The sequence below is a fragment of the Melospiza melodia genome, chromosome 18 (genome assembly GCF_035770615.1).
Source record: "Melospiza melodia melodia isolate bMelMel2 chromosome 18, bMelMel2.pri, whole genome shotgun sequence".
NCBI classification, from domain to species: domain Eukaryota; kingdom Metazoa; phylum Chordata; class Aves; order Passeriformes; family Passerellidae; genus Melospiza; species Melospiza melodia.
Window position 1 is genome coordinate 10,258,381 of NC_086211.1, and position 18,480 is coordinate 10,276,860.

An 18,480-nucleotide genomic window follows, 5' to 3' on the forward strand; every position below is an offset into this window, starting at 1 on the left:
ATTCTGAATGACCACAAATATTTGAAGCCATAAACTGTCTTTGCATCTACTAGACTGGAAATTCTGAACCTTTTGAATGCCTAACTTCACCTACAAAAATTACCTTCTGAGGAAGTTGCAGGTGTGACCAGCAGCATTGCAGAGGGTTATCTTGGTGTGTCTCACCTGCAGTGTACATGTTGCATTACTGAGGCTCCTCATAGCATTTGGGAAGAAATATAGTGGGTGATACTAGAAATGTAGGTGTGGATGGACGCTGGAGGACTTTGAAGCAAAGCTAGTTTCTGAGGTGAGCAAGCAAGGAAAAGGTTTGATCACAGGGCTTTAAAAAAAGCTCTAGAGAAAAAGCCCCACCCTTGCAATCAAGCTTTTATGTTCAAAACAACTTCCAAAATATCACAGCTTTGCTTACCTACAGGAAGTCAGTTTCACAATAGACATAGAAAGGTTTGCATTAAGAGCTGCAAGCCTTGGTGGAATTGCTGAGAAAATCCTGTGTGAGTGTGTGTGTGTGATGGAAGGCACTACATTGGTAACCAAAGGCTCCTGAGACTCACCCAAAGCATCTTCCTGCAGTTCTGCTTTGCACAGTGCAGGAATGGGCTGGTGCTCATTCACTGAGAGCCACATTCTCTAATGCTCATGGACATTGCTGCAAAGTCCCTACGGATTTCAATACTGCATTATGAACAGGGAATTCTGCTTCCTTGAAAATTCCTTTCATGTTGGCTCTGTATCTGAGCTCTGGTTTTTCAGTCAGTTACTGTCTTTGGCCTCTCTGGCCAAAAATTGGTTTCCACAGCAGAATTTTGTTCAGGATTCCTTCTGTCCAGGGTGAATAGCTTTGAGGTACTGCTGGTTGAACAATTTCTCATAGACTGAAAAGTTTATTTAACAGATTTCCCTATTTTCTGATTATAATGATTCAAGCTGCACAATATATAGACATCAGCAGTTCACTACTTTGCTTTTCCACATGACTTCCCTTCCTGTTCTATGGATTCTCTTTAACTCACATGCAGCTTTTGAAGATAAGACAGATATTTCACAGCAACTGTATCTCTCTTAGGGATTGTCATGGTGTTCTCAAAATCCAAAAGAAAATACATATCTTAGCTATGGAAATGTCTTAACTATTGTTAAGCAATAGCTACATAAGAAACACCAAACAGTAAAAATGTATGGCCCGACTTAGTTCTCTTTTTCACACACATTGTTTGTGCTGTGACACGTTATAAAGAGGAAAGTGAGTTGAAAAGGAGAACTTGTGCTTTTGATTTCTCTGCAATGAAGGGAAGTATCATTTCTAAGTAAATACGGCGCTGCGCAAAGTCTACAGCTAATTTTGGAACCCAGATTATATTAGTAAAATGTCAGTAATTAATGTCACCATTTTTCCCAGGGGCAGTGAGGTAGATGAAAGTGTGCCAATGGAGGCCACATTATGTCCTTCAGCACAAGGCATTTGGGTATGCCATAAACCACGGTGGATTCTGGTGTCAAGATGGTAAGAAATTTTTGTTTCTACAAATGCAAAAACAAAACCAGAAATAGAAATCACATTTAATTATTGCAAATTAGGACTGTAGCAGCAGAACTTGAACTAAAGCTTAAGCCTCTATAATCACCTTTCCCTTAGTTTGGCCTCAGTTACAAGATGATTAGCTTTGGGTTCAAAGGCAGAGTAGATTTGGCACGTTATTGCTTGGTTTGTCTATAGCCCAGCAAAAGCCAGGGACAGCTCTAGAGAAACAAGGCTACCTCCTTGTCATGATCTTGCAGCTCTTGTTGGAAAACTCTTCAGGAATACTTAGAACACATGGGAAGAGTAAAACAGGAACTAACTTGAAATCTTTATATCTTAACACCCATTCAAAGTCCATCTTGCTTTTATCTGTCTCCAATCTAGATATAACAGAGATAACAATCCATTGTTTCAGTTGAAAAGCATATCACCTCCTGGTCATGGTGAACACTGCCTGGGAACATCTGAAGGTGGAAATTGTTTAAGGGGTGAAACTCGCAGAAAATCTGCTTTTCTCATGTTTAAGTGGCAATCATGATGATGTACCACAAGCTGTTTGCTCAGTTGCTTGTCTGCTTCTGGAGGGAACTATCCTATGGAGAGGAGCTCTTTCTCCACAAGCAGCCTGCCATTCTCCCATTAGTGCATCCCCTCACAGCCAGTCACACGTCCTGGAGCTCTGAGCAAGCATTTCCACCAGCAGCTGGCAGCTGCCTGGCCTGTAGATGGAGGAGAAGACATTGAGAAAACCTCTGATGCATTCCCTTGGTTTTCAAGTAGTCTGTGAACATCACAAATGCACAGATCCCTTAGCATTAGTGTTGGAACAGGCAGTGCACAACAGTATTCATCTTTTTGACACATGAACTTCTCATTTATCTGTAGCTAAGAGAGATTAAAAGAAAAAAAAATAAAAGAAATTTGTACATTTCCTTTCACCACCACTGGCATTCATATAAGTAGTTTAGTCCACTGGTACACTGGAGCATGTGACATAAATACCTGTAATTTCTCTTACACTGAAATAAAGTAGAGCAAGAATGGGAAATAGCATACAAATGCAAGCTCCAGCTAACAAGGAAAAGGATGTTTGCAAAAAACCACAGCTTGTTTCAAGTTTCAGACTGAAGCAAAAACAAACTGGGCAAAAATAATAAAATGACAGTTGAAGAAACCACATATTTTAGGGGCTTCCCTAGAGCTTTTTTGATCTTTGTCAACTAAAACACACACCAGACACAAAAGTTTTCAGAATCCACACCAGATACAGCAGCTCTGCTATCAGGCAGTTGAATGAAGGAGCACTCACCATGACCCCCATTCCAGTGGTTGTGCTGTTCCTGTAAATGCACACGGTGATTGTGGTATCACAGAAAGGTCACACCATCTTCTTTTTCAGGAGCTTCAGGTCCATGCTGCCACAGTTCTGCAGTGTGGTCTCTGGGCTGCTCTGCCATGGAGAATGAAAGCTCTCCCACCCTTCTGCTGAAGCTGCTCTGCCCTGCATGAAGGATGAAAATCAGACAGTGCATTCTCTGAGAAACCAACAGGTTTGGGTTCTTGCCCTTCATCCAAGCTTTATTTCAGTATTTTTAATTGCTGACTATTTATAGATTTTAAAGGCGTGTGCCTCATGAATTCAGGCCCAGTCACAGGAGAAACACCCTCCAGGAGGGAAGTCAGGCAGAACAGTTTTCATGGGAGCAGCTGTGGAGATGTCCAGCACAGCCTGGAACTTCCTCCTCCTCGAGGCTGCGAGGTTGAGGCTTGTCACCTTTCAGGCCATAGAGGAAATTGTGGTCTCTTAAATCATGGCCTTGGGTGTAAAAGGGGGTCACAGGCCACAGACATGAACTTTGCTTTCAGTTTTGCCAAAAGATCAGGCCCCTGCCCCTGGGAGAGGTTCAGAGTTATGTCCAGCAGCACCTGGTGCATCTTGTAAACATCAACCAGTCAATGTGGCAGATCCCATCCAAAGCACTTAATGTCCCTACAGCTTATCTGGGGGCTCTGGGGACCTACAGACCAATCCAGAGCACCCCCTCCTCTTTGTGCCATTCAAACCTACAGAAATAGTATGGAGTTTGTGAATTCTAATACCTCAGATATCCCCTCAAGTTCTCCATGTACTGAGGAGTACAAGGAATACCAGGAAGCTGAAGCTATTTGGTGAACTAGAAAAAGAAGTATTGATAAATTAGGAAATACACTATTCAACAATACTGCTATAGAAGTAGGCATCACAGGCTGCTTCAGGAAAATTCACAGGCTCACAGAAAAATTCACAGAATTAAGAATGGCAGGTACAGGTTTTTCATTTCATTGCATCACCATATTAGAAACCCTTTCTTTCTTTGTGTTTTGTCTGTATTCTCTTTTAATTTTTTCTGATAAAGTAATTCCCTTTATTCATCTCAATTTAGAATACACAAGAAAAACAAGTGCAAGCAAGTATGGCAAGAGCTGCTTAGCCACAGCCTCCACAACAAAAGATGGAGTGGAAAATGCCAAAGAGGTTGGAGAACTGTCCAGCAAGATTCTCGGGAGCTGAGTGAGGCTCTATAGGTGCTACTAGCAGCCACAGGGAACAAAAGAAAAAGGAAACATGTAAAAAATCTAATGAATAAGCAAATTTAGAGTTTTCATAAGCAAATTTAAGTTTTATTTCTCCAGATAAACCAGTAGAAGAAACAGTGCTCCATTTCTTATCAATTTTCCTATTGTACTAAGCTTCTCAACTTTTTGATAGCTGTTAGAGTCTTTTATTTATTAGAATAAGATTATTATTATTATTTCTCAGTAAGACTATAGAGGCTTAAGGCAGGAGAACTACTGGATACTTGTGTGAGAGTGTACAGATATTTTAAGTTCATGTGGCAAAGGAGGGAAGGGACTCTAAGCACCTTTTCTGATGAAACCACTTCCACTTGGGAAATGGATCTGGGAAATGGAAGGGGATAGATAAGCTCTGCTTACTGCAGTAGATCTATGAAGTTGTTTAAACCAAACTTTTGCCAGCCCAAGTTCCTTATTTTTGGAGTTCCCAATATGAGAAATGAACAATGACTTGCAAAATTAACAAATACTTAACAAATACCAAGTAGTGCAGCTGAGAGTGACTGAAGCTTTGAACACATCAGGAGATACATAAATCTGAACACATTGAAAAATCTGCATCCAAGTGCTGGGAATGCCCCCCAGGCTGGAGGAGAGCTGGTGACTTTGCCTTGGTGTGCCCTTGTTTTGGATGTGTCTGAGTGACCACCACACAGTCTAAGCAGGAAAATGACACTGAAATAAACTCAGTAATAATTTCAAAGCCTTTTCTTTCTTGGGTGACTGCACTAGAGGTTCCTACAGCATGAATTATATAAGGCCTTAAAGCCATACAGGCTTAATAAAATAAGGTATTTAATAAATATGTAATGTTTCCCTGGTTTTTCCCTAACTGGAAGGAATAGAGCTGCTACTGCACTTGTTAGAATCAAAACCAGCTACTGTACAACAATGGAAATTTATACTCCTTTCTTCACATACTCAAAAATTATTTTTCACCTTTTTGGGCATAGCTAAAGGAAGGATCAATACTTTTTTTAAATCCCTGTTTATATTTAGGGCCCAAACTTCCTCATCTGACATATTTTTCTGTTACCATTTCTTACTGATGGCAGAACTTGATCTCTACTGAGAATGTATTGTTATATATGAAAGAAATTGTCCTGATCCAACAAGTAAATCTTGTGGCTTCTCCTCTGTTAATACTGAGCTGCCAATTTCAACAATGCATGTATGTACAGCCAACAAAATCTATAGAAATCTGGGCCAACGCAGGAAATCATATTTGACAAATGAATTAGAAAGTGATGCTATTAGAAATGTATCTATTTAGTACCTTCTATGATTTGCCCTATCACACCATAATATAAACATTTTATTGAAGCACCAACAAACATTTTAAGTGTACCTCTGATGAATAAAAGTGAGGTAAAAGTTATTACTGGATTAACAGCATTTTCCAGCATTCAGGGGAATAGAATACTAAACTACAAACTCCATTGAAAGGCCTAAACCAGAGCAAAACCAATCAAGTTACTCACAATATCCCTAGGCAGTTTACAGGGGAAGTCTCTGCTAAGTCTCTGCAAGATTCTTGGGAGTGTTCCAAGGAGAAAGAGAAATCAGCTGACTTCCCAGTAATAGAGTGAATAAAGCACCATACTAATCTCAGAGGAAGCTCTATTTATTGTTGAATCAAAGAATGGGAGAGGTTTTTCAAATATTCATATCAAGACTCTGATAGTGTTCTAAAATAGAAATGTCACTATTGTGGGGAGGGAATTCCCTGTAAGGTAATGGCAAGGACACAGCAGCATGTGATGGATTTTTGAAATATTTTATGCTATATACTTCTGTCAGCAATTAAGGGAAATCTTAATATATTTCATAAATGGTCTAGGTTTTCCTGTGCAAAAACCTGAAAACCAAACTACAATTCATAAATTCAGTGTAATGATCTCTTCATCTGGGGCTGCTGAAGCAGTATTTGAGGACTTGCATCATCTTTAGGGTGTTGCTAATCTTTCCAATGTTCAAACAATTTGTAGTTAAGCTACAAGTCAGAAAAAGTGTTGAAAATAGGAAAATACAGTTTGTTCTGTAAAATCCTAAAAAACACCAGAAGCTTCTAATGAGGTTTCACATGGATGCATTAATTTTAAAACAAGGAAGAATTCTTTTCTAGCAAACCCCAAAGAAGGAAATTCATTTGACCAATGATTCCTCTAGAGACCAAGGATTCTTTCTAGCCCTCAATTTGCTCTCAAAGAAAATGATGAGCCATACAATATCCTGAATAATCACACAGCACAATTTCATATAGCTTCTTAGAGAATTTCCAAAACTATTTGCATGGTACAGTGACAGTCTCCTGTGGGATTATCCAATAGAGTTTGTAAGGAAAACAGATAATCCCTACAGTGAGCCTGGGGAGATAGGCACTGGTAGGAGGGAAAACTAAGGAAACATTTATCTGTTTTAAAATCAAAACACAAAACACAGGTTTTGCTTTTTTCCCAGTTATTTCATCATTCATGAAATCAGTGTAGTAAATCAGACACCTAATGCTGTGACAGGCTATTTGTCCCTTCTCCCATAGAGGTGCTGTTTTACGTGATGAGGGACACAGGACACAGTTATTTTCTGGTGCCTTAGAATGAAAATGCAATGGCTTGGACATCACAGAATTACTAAATTCAAAGGATCAGTTGTGCTGGCAGAGCTGCCCTGAGAGGTGCAAGAGGAGCTGCTGCAGGAGCTGAGGTCAATGATCTGGCAGGCAGGAGGATGCGAGATCTCCCAGCCCTGCTGAGGCTTCTGTCAGGGACTTCTGGGAGCTGCTTCTGAGTCAGAAGCCAGATCTGTTTGAGTTACTGTTAATTCATGCCTTGGAAGCAGAAGTGCCCGTTGATACAGGAAATGAAGGCAGGGTCAGCTTCAGGTATGCACAGATTTAATAATTGTATCTCATGAGAACTCTCAAAGAGAGCTCTCTTTATACCTCCTTGCAGACTGAAAGCCCACTTCAGTATTTGAATATTGTAGTCTATCATGAGCCATCCCCTCAAATTGCACGTGCCTATTCAGTTTTTTAGTGGCAGTCTACTGTACTTACTAGCACACTGTACAAGTGGTTTTAACACTATCAAGGCCAAAATATGACAATCAAAATATTAACATCATTAGTCATTAAGTACACCTTTCCTGCCTTACAATTATAATCCTACAAAGAACAGTGTATCAGTTTCTCTTACCTATTAGGTATTGCTTTGTTCCAGTAAGTCTCGTGCAAAGCTGCTTTCCAGTTGACATTTTTGAGAAGTTCACCTCAGTAGCTTCTGTACTTACTCAAGAACCTGGTTTAGTTAGATGTTTTAGAAAAGACTAAGAAGTTATTATTTTGCAGGCTAATTTAATGCTAGTACCCAGTCAGATCTACATGTGGCTGTGGTTAATCAGATCTTCCTTGACCCTCCACTTCATACTAAGCTGTCCAGACTATTTCCCCCCCACTATTGTGAAACCCTTACCCCTATCCTGAAGTTTGGTTGTCTTGTTTCACTTCTTTATCTCTGCTGCATAATCCACGTGCATTTTAAATTAAGGCACAAAAAAAATATTTATCATGGAATCATAGAATATCCTGAGTTAGAAGCGACCCACAAGGATGAGTGAGTCAAACTCCTAGCCTTGCACAGGACAGCCCAAGGTCACACCCTGAAAGCCCTGTCCAAACATTCCTTGAGCTCTGTCAGGCTTGGTGCTGTGACCACTGCCCTGGGGAGCCTGTTCAGTGCCCAACCACCCTATGCAGGAAGAACCTTTTCCTAATATCCAACATAAATCTCCCCTGACACAACTCCAGGCCATTCGCTCGGGGCCTGTCACTGATCACCACAGAAAAGGGATCAGGGTCTGCCCGTCTCCTTTCCCTTGTGAGGATGTTGAAGACCACACTGCGGGGTTCCCTCAGCTCGTCCAGGCTGAAGGAGCCGAGTGCCCTCAGCCGCCCTCAGGGGCCTCGTTACCTGCACTGAGCCAGGGGCACACGCACGGTGCTGTGGAGCCACCCCTGCCCTCAGAGCTGGCCCCCACACGGGCACAGGGCCGCGGGCAGCGGGGACGGCACCGGCCGGCTGGGGGTGTGCGCCCAACGTGACACGCAGCTGTGCTCTCATATTTATACACCTCCGTTCACCTGTCCCGCTACTCCTTCTTCCTTTCAGGGTTTGTACTCAGCACGAGACCCCAGCGGCCCTGACCCGGCCGGTGCGTGTGGCGAGCCCGCGGGGCGGACAGCAGATCGCGCTGAGGGCCGGGGGCGGCCGGCCGGGGCTCCCGGCCCCTCACGCTGTTACAGCCCGATCGGCCGGGGCTCCTGAGGCCCCTCACGCTGTTACAGCCCTCCCGGCCGGGGCTCCGGGGATTCCTCACGCTGTTAAAGCCCGCCCGGCCGCTCTGGCCCCCGCCACAGGCACCCCCGCTGCAGGGCCGCAGGGCCGCAGGGAGGAGCGGCTGTTCCGGGGGTCTCCCGGGCGGTGCCCGGTGAAGCGCAGCCGCCGCGGGCTGTGGCGAGGGGCAGCCCCGCTCCAGGCGCGCAGGGCCGGCCGGAGCCCGGCCCCTTTTGCCGGGCCAGCTGCGGGCCTGGAGCCGTGGGTCGGGATGAAGCAGGTAGGGGCGGTAGGGGCGGCAGGGGCGGCGGGCGCTGCGGGCGGGGCGCGGCTCCCCCGGGCCCTGCGCGCTGACGGGCTCCCGCCGCAGGCGCTGGTGGACGACACCGAGGATGTGTCCCTGGATTTCGGGAGCGAGGAGGAGCTGGCGCTGCGGAAAGCGCGGATCAGGTAACGGCGCGGAGGCCGCAGCATCGCGGCGCCCGGGCCCGGGCGGTCCTGGCTGTTCCGCTGTACAGAAAACTCCATTTAAACACTTCATTCCCATTTTTTACAGGGAGGGTGGTCAAGCGCTGGAACAGGCTGCCCGGGGAGCCTGGGGGGCCTCTGTCCGGGAGATGCTCGGGGTGGAGCCAGCGAGGCCAGGCCCTGCTGCCCGGCATCACCCGGTCACTGGAAGTGAAAACCTGGCACACGCAACATCCCAAACCCCGAGCAAACAGTGCTTTAGTTAGAGCTGGAGCAGGGCTCAGCTTTGCTCAGCTCCAGCAAAGCCCGCTGTGCAGCAGTGCTCAGGCACTGCAGTGGGCACCTGGCTGAACAGCCAGATAGCTGCAATAAAACTGCCATGATTTCCTACCATGGGATGTGATGCTGTGTGGAATTTAAAATATCTTATGCTTGTAGACATTACCTGAGAAAACCCAAACCCTTAACCCATCTCATGTGTCAGCCTAAGCTTGGATTCCTCACTAGAGGTGTCACTCTGCAGCTCTGGCCACACAGGGGTCCTGGGTGACAGAGCTGTTCAATCAGTGGCTTTTGAAGAATCTCCAATTAAAGACTGTGAAAGGAAGAGTTTTGTGTCAAAAAGATTTAGGCATGCACTGATCAATAATGTATATAATCAGCTTTGATTTAGATTGCTTTCTCTGCCTTGCCCCAGTTTAGTCTGGTCCATTTAAATGATAATATTTTCTGTAGGTGTAAACAAAAACTATAATAGATGTTAAACCTGACACAACATTATCTGAGATAAAAAGCAATCATGTATCTTTACAATATAATTACTTTTTCAAGTGTCTGGTGAAGCAGTGCTTCGCACTTGGTCACTACTTGAGTCAGCCCTGACATAAGATTAACCTTCCCAGAATTGCCTTGGTTTTACACCTTAGCAACAGCACACATTTTAAATGAAGGTTTATATTTTGATGCAGTCTTGGAGAGCACAGCTTAAAGGATTCAACTAAGCTGGGAAGTACAGCTTAGAAGTACCTTGATCACATGAGCCACAGGTTCTGAAGGAGCAGACTACATTTAGCATGAAGTGAAACCACCCTGGAATGTTTGTAGGAGGTCACAGCACGCAGCACTTTACTCTAGAGATCTTAGAGATTCCTCCTGATTTATGCTGCTCAGTAGTACAGCACAGGTAAAGTATCAGCAAACTGTACTGTTCTGTGATCCACTTTGTTAGACAGTGGCTTCATTAGAGACAGCTCTTCTTTCTGGCCCTCAAGACAGTATTGAAAGATGATGTAGTATTGAAAATTCTTCTGCTATAGAATGCAGAAATGAAACTGCTTACACTGCTCACATGTGTTTGTTTTTATATTTCTGAAGAATCTTGTGCAAATGAATCTGAAAGTCACCTAGGTGCTGCAAAATTTTGTTATCATATTAGAGGGCATAACAAGGTGTTCCAGTCATTTGTCTTTATTCCAATTTCATGTATCTTGAACTTGGTTATAATTAGCATAGACTATGACAAATTGTGCTTTTGTGATTCTCTGAGGTATGTGCAAAAGGGCTCCTTAAAAGCAAAAGTTTAGTGGCTACTTTCCTAAGAAATAGGGAAAAGATAAGTTCTGGAAATTGGGAAATTCTTCCTCTTTCCTAAGAAACTGGAAAAAGATTGCAGTACCAGGACTTTAGATCTGGAAGTAGGGAGCATATGATTGCTTCTTTTACAAATCAGCCAGGAAACAGTGATCAAGGAGAAAAGAGAGCTCATTTATTTAAAATTTACCTCAAAACATTTTGAAATATGAGACGGGAGAAAAAAAAAAAAAAAAAGAGGGGGGACAGCATGTAGAGTTCTGCTGTGGCACCTCTGAGCAGGCACCTGGAATGATTCTCCTGTAGTTCACTGGCACAGCTTAGGCCTGACCCAAATTTGATTCTTTAACATGGGATGCAACTAAATTGATTACAGCTCCTTCCTGTCCTAACAGGCATGGTGCTCCCAAACTGAACAGAGGTTATTGTAACAAGTACAGGGCAATCACTGAGCCTGCAGGCTCCAGTTGTACATCACATGGATGTTTAGCTGCAACAGGAAAACAACAAGGCCAAGCAAGTGGGTTCCTGTCCTTTCAGGAGCAAATTTATGCCAAGTTGAGCCATGGTAGAGTTGCCATTTCCTTTATCCTTTCCAGAGTCTCAGTAAATGCTCAGCACTGTAATAAATGACAGCTCCTTGCTCATGGATTTTGTTTTGTTTGGTTTTTAGTAAATACCCTTCAGTGTTTGACATTGGAACAAATTCAGCATCCAAACAGTAATCCTGTTGTAATCCAGTCATACTGCTGAATCTGCCTTCCAAAATGAAACATGAATTCCCCAAAGTTACTGCCACATTTGAAGCACTGATCCATTAGAAAAGCTCAGGCAACCCTGGTGTGCTTTGGGGCTGTGATCTATGAAAGCTGCTCTGGACACAAGGGCACCATTCCATCATTGACTCCTGCATCTTCCTGACCAAGATCAAGGCTGGAAGCAGCAAGCCCTGTCTGTTTGAGCCAGCTCACAATCCCCACTCCACCCACCTGGCTGCTTATGGCAGAAAAAGCCCCTTTGCTTAAAATGTCACATGTTCAGTTCTAAGTCAGAAGAAGTTTTTGGAAAGTTTGAAGTTCACGTGGGCATGACCAGGAGTAAATATAAACTTCACCTGTGCATCATCCTTCCCTCCCCAGTCATATGTGTAGTTCTACAATCACAGTATTACCACTGGAGAAAGATAAACACCAGAACAGTTAAACAGCTATAGAGAAATAATAGAACAACAAGGATATTAAAGTCATAAAAGTTATTACTCTTATATAACTATAATTTAAGTTTATAGTAAGCAATTGTGTATATATTACATATCTCATTTTATTAAACACAATAACAGAATAACATTTAGTAATTAAATAGTTGATTACACCCTAGGCCATACTTTTGTTAATTGGCTATTCTACTGTTAATTGGTCACAGAGGCATAGGAGCTTAAGGAGACTATTGTTGACTTAAATATCTTATTCAGATATTTTATTCTCTAAGCTTCAAGGAAGAAGTTATTTAACTGCAAGAGCCTGTAGTTAATTCTCACTTTCAACTAATTAACACAAACAATTGCACAGAGTAAAATTTTTACTTGGCATATTACCCTGAAAATTGTGCTGTGCTCATTACAGCATTCTCCAGCCCCCCAGCCTACTGTGCAGGCCAGTATTCCATGTCACATACTTCTTTCACTGAAATTTCTCTTTATTTTGTTACAGATAAAAATTTGTTCAGTGAGCAAAATGTAAATACTATAGTGAAATTAATAAGCAGTAATTCAGAAGAACTGTTAGATTCCCAAATCATTGTGCCTAAAAGGAAGTGTTGGGTTTAGACATTAAATATGAAAGTTCATTTTTTCTTATAGCAAACAGCTACAATTTTTTTAGAGTTAATGTTTTGTTTTGAAAGCTGTTCTGAATGGCATAGGAGCTCTCTCAATTCTTTTGTGCTTTGCAATGCTGATTCATTTCATGAATCAACAAGGATTTTATGGTACTGTATTGCACACAGCCACTAAATTCCTTCACACAGGATCAAAGAATCTGGTGAAAGGCTCCATACTTTGAGAAAGTTTTGACAGGAACACCACATTTGTATTTTAGATTTAGACTGAAGCTTGGCTATTGAAAATACCATTGTTTGCTAATGGAGATGTACACCAACACTGAAATAATAGCAGCTGCAAACCAAAATACCATTACAAACTTGAAATACCTGTGCTGTGCTACATTGTCAGCCAGCACTGGAACATTCCCTCCTGTCCCATAACCTCATTTATGCTCTGTTTTTTCTAGGCACCCACTGGCCACCTTTTTCCACCTGTTTTTCCGAGTGAGTGCTATTGTTACCTACTTGTTCTGTGACTGGTTCAGCAACAGCTTTGTTGCCTGTTTTGTCACTATTCTCCTCCTTCTGTCCTTTGACTTTTGGTCTGTCAAGGTAAGATGACCCTGAATAGTAATTACCTTGGGAAGTATTTTGTCATTAATTAAAACAAAATTGAAATATGTATAATGACAGAAGTGACAAAAATATTGCAATCTGTTGATTTATTAAATGTCTAGCCCATTTTAATGAAGATGTTCACATATGTTAGTTATTTATCACCATGTTTTCTATGGCTGACTACTAAACTCTACTAATATGGTGAGAAAATTGCTTTGCCATAGGTAATTTCTTTGTATGCTTCCCCCCATAAAAAAATAAATTTAAAAATTAAAGTAATACTGGCTTTCAGCAATGGATGCCCAGGAATGTCAGGATCTGCAGCCTTGTGCCCAGACCCCACAGCAGGGCTGCAGAAGTCTCCTGACAGCCCAGCTATAGCTCTGGTGCCCTGCCCTAATCCCATGCAGGCAGGTGGGTCAGGCCAGCCCAGGATCCAGGGGTTCCACATGTTGAGCAAGGCTTTTGTTTTGTAGAAGTGAAGTACTGATGCACCTCCAGTATTCTGAAAGCTTCTGGTTCATCCAGGTGCTGAAATATTTTCTTGGTTTGTTTCTCTGATCCTACACAGCTTATTTGTTTGTCCTTAATCTCCCATTTTCCAGTGTGTTTCTGTTATTAATATTCCTCTTTTACTGAATAAATTTATTTATCGGGTGCTTGTCCAACAAGCACCCAATAATTGACTTGAAAAGGATACAACCTATAATTTCTTGTCTAAGCAAGTGCTATTGTGCTTATTATCATATTGAAAGAGAAGAGGCCTCTAAATTTGTAACTTCACCCATTGTTAATGGCTGTTGTACTCAAGCTGGAACAGCTTTTAGAAGATATTTTTGTATTAGATAAAAGATGATTTTTGAACATGCTTGTCTTTTAAATTTTTTTCTATTTTTAACTGTTATACTGACAAATCACTTGTGCTACTGATTAATGCAAATAATGGTTTCATCACTAGAATGTGACAGGAAGACTCTTGGTTGGTTTGCGTTGGTGGAACCAGATTGATGAAGATGGAAAAAGTCACTGGGTGTTTGAAGCAAAAAGGGTAAATATATTAATAGAAGCAGGCACAAGGCAAACAGAATCCATAGGAAATTTGTAAAGCTGATACCAAGTCAAACAAAGTAACAAATAGAGCACCTTTGTAACAGTTACTTTTCATCCTGCTTCCATAGAAAACAATGTCAGTATTCAGGTGCAAGCACTGTTTGTCACATCCTGGAAGCATTCAGGGCAAAACAGGACTCACAGCATTGTCAGCATATGGATCAGCAGAATAAATATTCATAGCATGGTGCTATAGGTATGAAATGTTTCTGGTAGTTCTATTTTATTTTCTAGTGAGAATATCTTGTGATAAACACATCTCTCCATAGATAATCCCAACACAGAATCCTCTTCAGGAAAGATCTATGTGGAAAGCAATGCTGAATAGTTCAGATTCAGTATTTTGAAGTTAGTATTTTATTCACCTTCATGGAATATGGTGGGAAAGAGAACCTGAATAACAGAGCATTCTGATACTGCCAGTGCCCCCTAAACACACTGAGTTAGGGGGAAGGAAGCACAATAGGATGGCATTTGGCATCACTGCCAGAGTCAAGACTCGGTTTTGCTCTCACTTGCTGACATTCTGTCTGCAGCCCCACTGAGCCTGGCAGAGCAGCACCCGGGGCTGCTCACAGGGACATTGTCTGCAGCCCTCCAGCTGTGTCCCCAGCCCCGCCGGCTGTGCCGCTGCTGTCCAGTGTGTGGCACTGTAGTGCCCCCCGGCAGTGTCCCCTGCAGTGTCCCCTGCAGTGCCCTCTGCACCCTCTGCAGTGCCCTCTGCAGTGCCCCCTGCATCCTTGGCTGCAGCTCGGGGGTGCCCCAAGCATGGAACACAAATTAATTCATGTGCTTCCTGTGAGACTGAGGGAGGCCTGAAGACAGAATAGAGGAAACCCTACAGGACAGAATACATGGAAAATTCAATATACTGAAAATTAACTAAAAAGCTTTTCAGAGTGGAAGAGTTTCAGAGGGTTTTCTTTTCCAATTGTGATGCTTCTGTTTCAGAAGCTGGTACTAGTGGTAATCAATTGGTCTGAGGGTTGGAGTGAGATTTTGCAGTTTGAAAAGATCAGAGACATCTGAATAATTCTCTCACTTTAAGGGTTTTTTTTTTTTTTTTTGGTTTTTCTTAAGTGCAATGAGCCCTTCAGTGTAGAGACATGTGAGTTGTGCTGACCTGAAGAAATCTGTAAGCAGGGCTTTTCATCCTGCTCTGAAGTTTCTGCTCTCCCTGAAGAGCAGACAGAGCACAGACCATAAGGCTGCCTCCTGCAGTTACAGTGTGCTCAACTGCAGCATGACACAAGAGGCATTTTCAGAGCCATGGTTCTTAATTCATGGAATGTCAGCAGAGTTCAGAAGCAAAACCAAGTATTTATATAATAAGAAACATAATAGTTTATATAATAAGAAAATAAGCTTCATGCAAGATATAAATGAAGATACAACATCTTTTTATGAAAACATATAGAAATGTGCACTTTTATAAGAATTACATTCTGAACTAGAATCAACTGATAAATCCCTGGGGATGAAAATGCTGTGTACAGTAGGGCATCAGGAAGGAACTGGGCAGGAGCTACTGCTCTTCTTAGTTCATCTTCTGTGCATATGATAAGTGAAATCTTCCTCTTCTGTCAATTTGTCATTTATTGTGGGTTTTGACTTTGTGGCTAATAGTCTCAATTTTTCCTTCCAGGTGCCTACAGCAGCTGCCTCAACTGAAGCTGAAGCCCGAATCTTCTGGCTCGGTCTCATCATCTGCCCAGTGATTTGGACAATGTTTTTCTTTAGCACCTTGTTCTCCTTGAAGCTGAAATGGCTGGTGAGTCAGCGGGTACTGAAAACAATCTTGGTAGAGGGAAACCCAGATCTGTTAGCTTTGAACTCAACAGTAGAAAAATTTCACCAGCAGCTTCAAAGAATCCCGAGGAGTTTTCTGCAGTCAAGGCTTGCACTCTGGAACGGATTGGTAATTTTTAGCTGCACTTCTACTGGGTTATCAGATGTCAGCTCTTTCCTCTAGAGAACCTCAAGTGGTGGGCAAAATTATGAGCTTCTATTTAACTGTAGCAACTTACTCTGCCCCAATTTATTTCAGTCAACTAAAACTAACAGGAGAGGACAAAAAATGAACAAGTGATGTTGGTTTTCAGGGTTTTAGGTGTCCTGGGAACTTAAATGTACTTTTAAAAGTAAGGAATTTAGATGTCTGGTACCATTTCCTTTTGAAAGAACCAGCATCATTAGCTCATAAAACCTTGATAAACTGAGCTATAAGTATTGCTCTACTTGTACGTCATCTACTTAAAAAAACCTCAACACTTTTTTTCTAAATATGAGAGGAAATTTACCCCATATATTGCATTATATTAAGATATTTTTGTCTATGAAATATTCACATTTTCCCCTGTAAATGTTAAATGCTTGGCTAACTGCCACGCTATTCATGCTGTCAAGTTCCCAGCCATGCTCAGTACCATTTTCTAATTCAGTCTGAAAAGATAAAAAGCACCTCTGACATGTGCAGCTACATAACCAGTAACAGTCAAAATTGCATATTCATTATTCAATTAAACAAGAAATTCAGCTATGGGCATGAATCAATTGCAAATCATTACCTGCTTTCTGGTGCCCCTAAACAAGCAATAGTTAAAATTAAACCAGCACTCTTTGTTCATGGCTCCACCTTTATTTTTGAAAAGCAGAGATTGTTTGCTAAGCCAAGAACTGCTTGGAGACAGAACTCTAACTGGCACAGGAGGCAGGTTGCCCAGGTGCTTGTAAAAGGCAAATGACTCAAACAAAAATAAAATCACTTCTGGGAAACCGGTTCTGAAGGCTAAGAGAAACATTTTTATAAATTACTGCATTAGTCAGATTGGTTCCACCTGCTGCTAAACCTGAAGTACCACAAAAGGAACTGATTATTTTCACTGCCTGTCAAGGCTAGATAGGAAATCCATCTATGGATGCTCTTTGTAAATCCATAAATTACAGATCTCATTTGTTTATAATAAGCTGTTAGCTGAATAGGCCTGCAAGTGTGCCATGTATCTGGATGTAAAACTTTTAGATAAGAATGGGGCTTAAAAAAAGTGAAACGTTTCTGGAATCTGTTGAGTAGGTCCTTTTTTGAGAAAGTGCTTTTAGGAAAGTAATGAAGTCCTTCAAGATACAAAATGACACAACTGGTATTGGTGTTTTGATAAAAATAAATATTTGTAGAAAGGAACTATTGTGTTTGCCATGATTGGATGTCTTTGAAGGCCATTTATGATTGTGAATAATGTCCCCCTGTTACAGCACACTTATCTGGATAGTGAGCACACACACACACAATCAATGCACAACCATGGATTTGTTCCTGCTGAACTCTTGTTTGTCCACAGGCTCTCGTGATTGCTGGCATCTCCCTCCAGACTGCTAATTTATATGGCTACATCCACTGCAAGTTAGGAGGACCAAAAACCATCAGCAGAGTAACCTCAAGGTTGTTTGGCACCACAGATGTTCCCAAGAGTGAGTACTGAGCTTCAGCCCATAGGGTAGAACAGCCAACCTGCCTCTCAGGGCTGGTGCTGGCCTTTCCTAGCTCTGAGTTCCTGCAGTGAGTCCAGGATAATCCTGATTCTCCACCAAGCCTCTCTGGCAGTGTCACAAGGAAAAGCCATAACCCCAGGTCACTTTGCTCCAGGTTTGGAAGCCTGCTGAGCTCCACAACTGAGCTGCTTCCAAGCTCCAAAAGAATGTTCTTAGCTTAAATGCGTGGAGTTGCTATAATTCTAATTCCTCTAAGCAGAGCTGGAAGAGCCATCTTCAACCTTCAGGCTTCCAGCTGGCAGCTCCCTGCTTTTGTAAGAGATCTCTGTGTCCCAGGTTGTGCTTATAGCCATGTGTGCTCTGTTCCCTCAACAGGACAGAGCAGGAGAATTGCAGAAGATGGCACTGAGGATCATGGGAAGACAGGCACTAGGTAACCAAATAAGGAAGAGCTAAAGGATGAGCAGTAAAAGAAGTCATTCATGAAAGTTGTTCTTTATGGGAATATATTTACATAAAGCTCTTCTAGAATTATGCCTGCATGAAATAAAGTAATTTGTGTTTCAGTCTTTAGATCCTGGAAGGTTTAACGCCTTTGTTACTTAAAAGCTTCACCAAAAAATTGTTTGTGTGAGCACAGACAGTGCTCATGGTTTACAAGGAGCACGCTGCTTTCAGAAAAGCTGTCAACTAACCTCAAACTGTTGGATTATCTTAACCAGAAATTACATGTAATGAAAATATGATGCTGATTTGTTTAACTATGGAACTACAATAAACAAAACCAAACTGCCTTTCCCTCTTGTACACAATACTGACTTTTCAGAGCTTTCAAACTACAAACACAAAGGACCTCTTCATTATTAAAAATACCGAATGTTTGTTTTTTAATGTTCAGGCTTAGGGTCAAAT

At 42.0% G+C, this 18,480-nt stretch overlaps 2 protein-coding genes across 3 annotated transcripts in view; one reads left to right on the plus strand and one right to left on the minus strand.

The window, feature by feature from the left end:
• CIITA (class II major histocompatibility complex transactivator) overlaps positions 1-8,271 on the minus strand; it is a 37,756-nt gene extending 29,485 nt beyond the window's left edge. Inside the window, exons 1-2 of the mRNA XM_063171083.1 lie at positions 7,336-8,271; positions 2,835-3,026 (exon numbers count right to left, since the gene is read on the minus strand). Of these exons, the coding sequence (XP_063027153.1) occupies positions 2,835-2,846 (12 nt within the window). The 5' untranslated portion in view covers positions 2,847-3,026; positions 7,336-8,271. The remainder of the gene's footprint in view (positions 1-2,834; positions 3,027-7,335) is intronic.
• A 378-nt stretch (positions 8,272-8,649) lies between these two features.
• TVP23A (trans-golgi network vesicle protein 23 homolog A) lies at positions 8,650-18,361 on the plus strand. Of its 2 annotated transcripts, XM_063171086.1 has the most exons (8): positions 8,650-8,752; positions 8,843-8,922; positions 12,819-12,855; positions 13,446-13,497; positions 13,928-14,017; positions 15,725-15,850; positions 17,418-17,547; positions 17,944-18,361. In XM_063171086.1, exons 2-8 carry the CDS (start codon positions 8,865-8,867, stop codon positions 18,003-18,005), a joined length of 555 nt encoding a protein of 184 aa, XP_063027156.1. In that variant the 5' UTR covers positions 8,650-8,752; positions 8,843-8,864; the 3' UTR covers positions 18,006-18,361. The 2 variants fall into 2 exon arrangements, with proteins under 2 accessions (XP_063027156.1, XP_063027155.1); XM_063171085.1 differs by lacking the exon at positions 13,446-13,497 and having other exon boundaries at positions 12,819-12,963.
• Positions 18,362-18,480: the final 119 nt, after the last annotated feature.